Genomic DNA, 10,000 nt, shown 5'->3' on the forward strand with positions numbered 1-10,000 from the left:
AGGGTAGCCTACATTTCAGCCAGTATTGACTGGACTTGAGAACAGGGTAGCCTACAGTTCAGCCAGTATTGACTGGACTTGAGAACAGGGTAGCCTACAGTTCAGCCAGTATTGACTGGACTTGAGAACAGGGTAGCTTACAGTTCAGCCAGTACTGACTGGACTTGAGAACAGGGTGGCCTACATTACAGCCAGTATTGACTGGACTTGAGAACAGGGTAGCCTACAGTTCAGCCAGTATTGACTGGACTTGAGAACAGGGTAGCTTCCAGTTCAGCCAGTATTGACTGGACTTGAGAACAGGGTAGCCTACAGTACAGCCAGTATTGACTGGACTGAGAACAGGGTAGCTTCCAGTTCAGCCAGTATTGACTGGACTTGAGAACAGGGTAGCCTACAGTTCAGCCAGTATTGACTGGACTTGAGAACAGGGTAGCTTCCAGTTCAGCCAGTATTGACTGGACTTGAGAACAGGGTAGCCTACAGTTCAGCCAGTATTGACTGGACTTGAGAACAGGGTAGCCTACAGTTCAGCCACTATTGACTGGACTTGAGAACAGGGTAGCCTACAGTTCAGCCACTATTGACTGGACTTGAGAACAGGGTAGCCTACAGTTCAGCCAGTATTGACTGGACTTGAGAACAGGGTAGCTTCCAGTTCAGCCAGTATTGACTGGACTTGAGAACAGGGTAGCCTACAGTACAGCCAGTATTGACTGGACTTGAGAACAGGGTAGCTTCCAGTTCAGCCAGTATTGACTGGACTTGAGAACAGGGTAGCCTACAGTTCAGCCAGTATTGACTGGACTTGAGAACAGGGTAGCCTACAGTTCAGCCAGTATTGACTGGACTTGAGAACAGGGTAGCCTACAGTTCAGCCAGTATTGACCGGGGCCTGGGGGCTTGTGCTTCAAGCCCCAGTTTGGCCTCAATAAGATCAGTGCAGCTGTTGGGCCTTAACACATCGCTTAGTCTAATCAACTGTAAGTTGCTTTGGAAAAATCAGCTATATTACTGTACTGCAGGGGTCACCAACCCTGTTCTTGGAGATCTACTGTCCTGTTGGTTCTCACTCCAGTCTTAGCAAAGCACACCTCATTTTGGGTTGCAATGAAAACCTACAGCACGGTATATCTCCAGGAACAGGCTTCGTGACCCACTGCTGTAATGCAATGAACAGGGCACTGCCGTACTGTAAGTGTCCCAGCAGATACAGGTGCAGTACCACTCCCTACCTGCAGGGTGAGCTCTTTGACGCGGCTCTCCAGGAGGTGCAGCTCCTGCAGCTGGCTCAGCTTGTCCTGGTCCTTCAGGGACATCTCCTGGTGCAGCTCCGTGATGGTGTCCTGGAGCTCCTGGATCTGGGCCTCGCGCTCCTCCACCTGGGCCAGGGAGACCACCCACCGACCCGTCAAACACAAAACCCCTCCCCCAGAGCGGACCTCGGCATGGCCCCAGCGACCCGCCAGGGGCCGTCACAGGAGCTGATGTCATCCGCCCGGAGGCTGATCCCTGACCACTACTTCCCCTTCAGCGGAGGCCGAAACTCTGGGTGTCGCCACAATAAGATCCGCACAGCCGTTGGGGCCCTTGAGCAAGGCCCTTAACCCTCCATTGCTCCAGGGGAGGATTGTCTCCTGCTTATTCTAATCAACTGTACGTCGCTCTGGATAAGAGCGTCTGCCAACATGCCAATAATACAATATTATGTAAAGAGCCGGCCACTGAACAGATTAATTGCTACAGCACAGCCAGTCTTATTTCTGACTCCTTTCCACTGACCGCCATCGCTTTCCCTATAGAGCCAATTACATACAATATGAGACAACATGTAAAAAAAGAGGAAAGAGCTTATTATTCTGAAGCTATTACATGATAACTATATATAACTATATGAACAGAAGGTCTTTGTGAGCGCTCTCGATATGTCACTGAACACTGCGTTTGAAGAGCGTGAACATGTAAAGGTAGGTTTTTTTTTTTTATTACATACAAATGACTTCTGAAGTTGTTCTTACAAAAACAGGGCTAAAACAATTGGGGTAATTGAAGGCCAATAGTCAGGACCCTGGAGGCCTCACACAGAGAGGAAAGGCAGGGCGACAGGATCTGATCTGAGGGCAGCGCAAATCAATGCCCAGGTGTCAGAGACTTTGCCGGAAAGATCTGATAAGGCCGGCGTATCGATCCCGGATCACCTCAATCGCCAGCTAACCATACGTCTGGTGGGCGATGTTGAGATTCAAACAGATGGTGTGGGATAATAACAGACAGGGTGGGGTAATAACAGACGATGTGGGGTAATAACAGACAGGGTGGGGTAATAACAGACGGTGTAGGGTAATAACAGACAGTGTGGGGTAATAACAGACAGGGTGGGGTAATAACAGACAGGGTGGGGTAATAACAGACAAGGTGGGGTAATAACAGACAGGGTGGGGTAATAACAGACAGGGTGGGGTAATAACAGACGGTGAGGGGTAATAACAGACAGGGTGGGGTAATAGCAGACAGTGAGGGGTAATAACAGACAGGGTGGGGTAATAACAGACAGGGTGGGGTAAAAGCAGACAGGGTGGGGTAATAACAGACGGTGTAGGGTAATAGCAGACAGGGTGGGGTAATAACAGACGGTGAGGGGTAATAACAGACAGGGTGGGGTAATAGCAGACAGTGAGGGGTAATAACAGACAGGGTGGGGTAATAACAGACAGGGTGGGGTAAAAGCAGACAGGGTGGGGTAATAACAGACGGTGTAGGGTAATAGCAGACAGTGAGGGGTAATAACAGACAGGGTGGGGTAATAACAGACAGGGTGGGGTAATAACAGACAGGGTGGGGTAATAACAGACAGGGTGGGGTAATAACAGACAGGGTGGGGTAATAACAGACGGTGTGGGGTAATAACAGACAGGGTGGGGTAATAACAGACGGTGTGGGGTAATAACAGTGTGCAGGCTCTCCTGCTCGTAGACAGCAGAACATGTCCGGACCGCGACGTCACTCCCCGCTCGCTCAGTCCACGAAGAGCCCGCTCCGTTTACCGTGGTCTCACTCCGGCAGAGTGAACCCAGCCAGGAGGAAGGGCTGAGAGACTTCACTGTTTCTCCCTCATAGAGATTAATGAAATGTAATGTTGATAAAACGCGGGGTAGAATTATCAAGATATATTACGGCAATGTATTATCATGTCAGCGAGACGGAGGGGAGTTTTAAACATCAGCCCCCAACCCCAGGAGGAAGATCAGTCAGCTACAGTCGAGAATTTATTTTAGTTCATCACTAAACATGGAGTTGCATCCTGTCGAAACCTGAAATGCACTGTAATATTTCCTGACAAAAAAATAACATTTTCATTTTTTATATGATGCTCTAATATGCACGTATGAAACCAACGGGACTTCCTGGGTTGATTTCTAGACGGAGACTATTATCACCCTGGCGGACACTAACTACACTAGCGTGTGTACATCTGATAATATGGAGGCCGGGTTAAGAAGTTAACCTAACGGTTAAACTCCAATTTCAGGACCATCACTGCCCCCTTCAGAAAGGCATTTAACCTGGTTTGCTCCAGTCAAAATATCCAGCTGTACATAAACAGATGAAAATGTCAGTCACTTGTAGTTGTATTGTTGTTGTGTTGTATACAAGTTGTGTTACGAATGTCATCATAATACAAGTTGCTATCGTATTGTATTATGTACAAACATTGGTACAGTGCAAGATGGGAGCGTCTGCCAAATGGCAATAATGTAATTTAATACCGTAATGTATGTTGGATTAAACTGATCGTGCCACAAAAGCACAGATAACATGGCGCACATCCTAACACGATAATCTACTGCGCTGAAAAACAAAACTGCGTTTCAAACGCCGCTGGAGAATGGCCGACTACGTCCACGCGCGTGGGGACAGGAACAGGAACGAATCAAAGAGATAGCCTCGGTAGCCAAAGCTGAATGTTTCCCGTCTGTAATGTTTGGAGAGGGGTCGGAATTGACTGGTGCCTTTGACACAACCTGCCAGTACGGCACCGATCAATTTTCCGCGGCGTAACGAGCCACTTCATCGGGTCACTATTAGAGAAGAGGGTCAATAAAACACAAGTGTCCGTGTCACCAGACGGCAGGCTTTGAGAGGGTGTGCTCCGCGGAAGGGGCACTGTACTGCGTCCCCCTAAAGAAAGGAGACGTCCGTTTATCACAGACGAGACGCGAAACGTGCCGCAACTCACAAAAGAGACACCGATTGAGAAGACCGCTTCCGTTACAAAAAAAAACAAGAGCTGCGCGTTGTAAAATGAACGCGGAGTTTAATTAAGCCTAGTGACCCTATAAAGATGGAAAAATATGCCATGACCTGTAAATTAGCATCCTGGGTCGGTTTTTTTTTTGTTTGTTTGTATGTTTTTTTGGGGGGGGGGCTCCGTTTTAAATGTTAAAAATCCAAACGAAATAAGTACTGTTTCCCCTTTCACCTAATGATTATTTCAACAAGAGCCACAATCTAAAATCAGCTCGCGCCATTAGAACCAGCGCGTGTCACTTTGCACAAATGGATTTCAGTAACGACTGCTGATCTGGTCATGTTTCCATGAATTCTATACTCCTCAATCAGAATCGTCGGTGTTTAAAAATAACAATGACGGCCGACTGGCACATGTGTAAGTGAATATAACGCAAATGGGCACTGCACTGAATCATTTCGACACAGAAAACGTTTCCCGGTTCGACTTCGGCTTCCCGGACGGCCTCCCCATCTCCCCAAGGTGAAATGCACGGCGCGCCGACTGGAGTGCACTGCGAGGCTGCTGCAGCAACGGTGAGGGCGCTCTCGCACCACGTCACATAGTCGAGATCAGTGCCGCTGCTGCTTCTCCCGTTTCCGTGGTTATGCCGGGGTCGACACTACCAACGCGTCTCCCCGTACGCCACAAAACTTCGCACGCCAATATACGCCACATGAAATCGCTCTGTTCTCTCTCTCTCTCTCTCTCTCTCTCTCTCCCTCTCTCTCTCTCGCTCTTTCTTTCTTGAAGTGCCTCAACTTGCAACCCCCCGGCCACGGAAGAAAGTGAGATGTCACAGCCGCGCGCATTCTTCTTGGATATGCACTTCACTTACAGTCACCTCCCAGTGCATTTATCTGTCGCCTTTGCCCCCGCCACCATTTAACTTTAACTCGACTCCTCTTCCACACAACTGAGAAGGCTCGCCCGCATTACCGGGGAGGTCCTGGGGAAGCACTCTCGGTTCACGGGTCACCGCGTCCACGCCAGTGACAAGGCAGGCGGCAGTTATTTAAGAGTGTACGTCGTCGAGAAATGAAAAGCGACCGTTATAGAATACCGGAGACCGTATAGCACACTAACAGCATTCAAGCTTATAGTGAAAGGATGCCCAGGAGAAAAAAATAGTATACTTTCATTCGCACTGCCATTTTATCTTGTGAATGGAGAGCACAATATCGTTCCACACTGGTACGGTGGTCGCCGCAGGCTCGCTGTTTCTCGTGATAAACATAATGCAAGCTTAAGAATGTAATCATCACTGAAACTGGCGCAATAAACGCGAGAAGGCGAGAGCTTTTTACTGGAGAAAAATAATGACATGCCCAAATCCCCAAATCGACACACAGTCATTTCAAAAGACAAGGATAAAAAGCTAGCTGAGGGCGATTTTTAGCTATATGCTGATTGAAAAGAAAGTCATTTCCCTATTCCGATAGACTAAAATAATTATATTAATCCACAAGGCCATTGTGATTAGTAGTTTCAATTTACTGCAGCCGAGCAATTTTCTTGAGAAACAGACGCTTTAACGCAGGAATATAGGCTAATTAAAGGATGGGAGTTGCCGAAACACATTTACAGTCAATTGTGTGATCGTCTTCATTGTAACCTGCTCGCACTATAAAGTGTCTCGGCACTGTCGCAATTTGAATTCGCAGCACCGAATTGATGTTGGAAAAAACCTGCCACCGGCACTGCAGCTCTCTCTCTTTTTTTTTTTTTTATACACATCGTTGCTTTTGTCAGCTATTTAATGACGTAGCCAGGGCGAATTGAAACGGCATTCATTCACAGATGATCCGAATCCCATCTCCCCGGCCCTCGCTTCCCGGAGGCACGCGGGCTCGCGGATTCACGAGGCACCCCCTACTTCATCAGCACGACGCTGTCACACGCTGTCTGCGCCGCGCAGGGCGGTTGCTAGGATTTCTATTTTTTAATGACCTGGATTCCAATTACGTCGTAAATATAAAATACTCCACCGCACTTCGAGTGCCGCGGCACCAGCCCATCTTACAGAATGCCCAGCATGCGAATTTCGTACGCACACAGAAATATAACTAAACCTTCCTCTGCCGGATGCCAAAAGTGCAATATTCTTCATGTAGCCCAGAAAAAAAAAAAAACCCCACAGTGTTTATGCTCTCTGGTTTATTTCACCGCCGGATTTTAACAAATAAAGTGAGCAAATAATGCCGCAAGAGAAAACGCGATATAGGCTGAAATTCAGCCCAATGGAGGCTGAAATCGCGTCGTGGGACGCGACATGGACAGCTCACTTTAAATGATAAAAAAAGAAGCTGTTTTCCCAGACGTCATAAGCACATCACAAGACGCTGAACGAACGGCAGCGGACACGCAGGACGCACATCCTGTCTTCGGGGGTCAGCCTGCTTATTAATTATATATACCTGCAAATTACCAGCCGTCTGAATACCGCTCATATTCTCCCTCTCAGCGTTTCCTCGCGGCTTACTCCATACGAGCGCATGCAGATCTGTTTGAACGGCTATTGCGCATAGCTATTAAGTATGCCCGAATGTTAATTGCAAGTCTCTTAAGTCTAGCAGACAGTTACGCATTGGGATGTTTCGCAAATGTATGTTGACGTGTTTGATCTACGTCGTTTCACAGAATGGCATCGCCACTCCACACAAGAACTATTCCCTCGCATTGTCGAGACAAAGATGAAACCGTCCACAAAACAATACGTCACCAGCACAGACACAAGTTATTAGGAAGCGTCACATCATCCCCCCCGAAACTGTTGCGTTATCTACACAGCACCAGAGCGGCTCAGATCTTCAGAGGCTCAGATCGCGTTATTAGCATGCTAATTGCGATCTCGTTCGGTGGAAATGAAAACAGGCGGATAGTTGCTTTGTCCTGTCCTGACCAGAAAGAGTGCTCTTTTTCCGGGATGGGGTTGTGTGGAAAGGGGGGGGGGGGGGGGGGCGCTTTTTGTACAGAATTGTATTAACATCCACGCCTTCACGCCTTCAACAAGGTAACCGTCCATAGGAAGCCTTGGCGGATCAAAGAGCGCAGCTGCAGCTCAACCGTGAGCAATCAAGGCCAGTTACCCGGGCCGCTCAATTACGGCATCATTCACCGGAGGCGCACTTCAAAGTTGGCTTTCCTCCCCTCGCCTCCCGCTCTCCTCCGACCATATCGCCCCTCCTGAACAGCCTGCGCGCGATTTCAAATTGTGCCCAATGCGGAACAAAACAAACCAAAAAAAGAAAAAAAAAACCATCCGGCTCTTCAAGGGAAATTGTAGGGCAGGCGGTCCTTCAAAGAGGCAGAGGCACTTGTTGGTCAGGATTCAGGAACATAGTTATTTTTTAAATGGTTATTGGCTATTAGTTATTGTAATTAGGCTATACTGGACATTATATCTTGGTCAAATACAAATGAATCCGGTTCCAAGAACCGGAGTCAAGCACTGGCAACACTGGGCCTGAAATGTACATTACATTACGTAGCGACGTGCAGTTGATTAAACTAAGCAGGACAAAGACTAAACAACCCCCCCCCCCTGGAGCAATGCAGGGTTAAGAGCCTTGCTCAAGGGCCCAACGGCTGTGCGGATCGTATTGTCAAGCCTGCTCAGACGCGCTACGCCAGAAGGGACACCGCAACGACATCGCCGGGATCGCCTCTCTTCCACCACGGACAAATTCACCCTCGAGTAGGACCCCCGCAATTTTCATCAGCGAGGCGTCCTCCCGACGCCGGCCGGCGGTTAGTCAACGCGCGCGCGTTAGCGTCCTGGCAATAAGCGCTGCGGGGCACTGTTTTCCATCCGGCGGGACGTCAGGATGATAATGACTGCTTATTAAAAATTCTATTTGGAGGCCACATCAAAAGGCACTGACGCAGAGGACGGGTCTGCAGGAGGGAGGGGGGGGGCATCTGGGGGTGACGGGGGAGAGCTGATAGCACGTATCAAAGCTCTGTGTGTGTGTGTGTGTGTGAGATAGAGAGAGAGAGAGGGAGGTAGAGGGAGAGAGAGAGAAATTGGGACAGCTTGGTGGCAGAGAATAGAAAAATAAAATAAATGTGTACAATTTGCAAACCTGAATAAAGCACCGAGGTTTCAGCGCAAGTTGTTCATTACCCCCGCCGCCCGCCGCCACCCCGCCCCTCCCCAAAAATAAATAAAATTGCACAGCTTGCTTTTACTGAGCGGCCGTCTAATTTTAACCACCGAGGCCATTTAGAACACTGCAAACGAGAGAGGCTCCAGCGGAAAGGCACCGGGAGAGGAAACACAACGCCTGAAATAATGAAACAAAGCCGCCATTACCGCCCTCTGGCTGTGCGCACCTCACACCGCCATCAGCCGCGCGGGGGGGGTCTGGGGGGTCTGGGGGGTCTGGGGAACCGGGGCTGTTATTCCGACCGCCGTCCGGACCGGGAGCCACTCCAGAGCTCTCCCTGTGTTTAAAACCGCCCCGGCCCAGACGCCGACCCATTACAGCACCTCCCAGCCCGTTTGAGCCTGAGGGGGGGGGGCAGAGACGTTATATTCACAGCGGTCCAGGAGGCAGAAGCCGCACTGTGGAAGCGGGCGGGGCTGCGATGAGAGAACGCTCCCTGCGGTTCCACAGAAGAACCCGGTCTAGTTCCGGGGTTCTCCGTCTGGGAGCTTTCGCGCTCCACACCCACCGTGGACGGTTCCGCAAAGAACCAAAAAGGGTTCCTCTACGGAGACAGGCCAAAGAACACAGTGTGGCGTACAGTGTGTGGTAGACCTTTTTCTGAGTGTGTGGTTGAGCGCATATGTTAGAAAGTCACGTTTGACCCGTCTGGGTTCCACACGAGAAGAGTGTGTTTTACGGTTTGGTGTTTAATCAGGTCCCCTGTGTCTAAAATGACTTTTTATCTACAGATCTGAAACCATTCAGTGTGACAACGATACAGGGAGCAATCAGGGAGGGCGCACTTCTTCACGGCTCTGAATGTGATGAGAAAGTTCTTGACTGAACATGATGTAACAATCGGTTAAAACCGGTAAAAGGGAACCGAAAGCAAAATGGAGTCCTAGAGCACGTCTGAAAAGATGTGAAAGGATGGAAACGCTCCTCTTCCGAGCGTCATCAGACGGGCGCTGGGACGCCTCTTCCGCAGAGCGCGTCCCGGGACTGTCACGCTTCCCTCAGCTGCTTCCCATCACTGTAATCTCGTTAAAACGACGGGGATTTCAGCCACTTAATCATTCCCCGCCAAACAGAGCCCAGCGCCACAAAGAGACTTCCCTGACCCGCAAGAAGACGTAAATAAAAGCAGATTCTGGCGGCGTTTCGTTATCCGGTGCGTGACTCCAACCCCCCTTCTGCCCGAGCGGGGGGGGGCTTCTGCCATCGCAGCAAACTTTTAGGAAACGCATCAAATTTAAGTCTGTTCCCAAACCTACGGAGAGTCTGTTCACTGTGGAGTCTCATCGGGGCCTCTGCATTACATACCCTTTCAGGCGTGAGGTCACAGACATGTGATTAGAACACTGCTTAACTGGACATTCTAACGCTGATGTCACAATCGCCAGTGGGGATCGGAAGCAGTGGGGTTCTAGAACGCTGACTTCTAGAGATAATCGAGGAGATCGCGAAGGGGGCCAAATAGCCTTTCCCTTGCCCACTGCATGTGATCGGAATGTTCTTCACCGGACATTCTGACGCTGATGTCACAATCGCCACGGGAGAT

General features: G+C 49.5%; 1 protein-coding gene across 1 annotated transcript in view; it reads right to left on the minus strand.

Annotated features, from left to right (window-relative positions):
- Positions 1 to 10,000, minus strand: part of LOC133130488 (trichohyalin-like) — a 135,367-nt gene that overhangs the window by 79,394 nt on the left and 45,973 nt on the right. Inside the window, exon 7 of the mRNA XM_061245108.1 lies at positions 1,236 to 1,382. Coding sequence (XP_061101092.1) covers positions 1,236 to 1,382 — 147 coding nt within the window. The remainder of the gene's footprint in view (positions 1 to 1,235; positions 1,383 to 10,000) is intronic.

The sequence above is a fragment of the Conger conger genome, chromosome 6 (assembly GCF_963514075.1).
Source record: "Conger conger chromosome 6, fConCon1.1, whole genome shotgun sequence".
In the NCBI taxonomy this organism is placed as follows: Eukaryota; Metazoa; Chordata; class Actinopteri; order Anguilliformes; family Congridae; genus Conger; species Conger conger.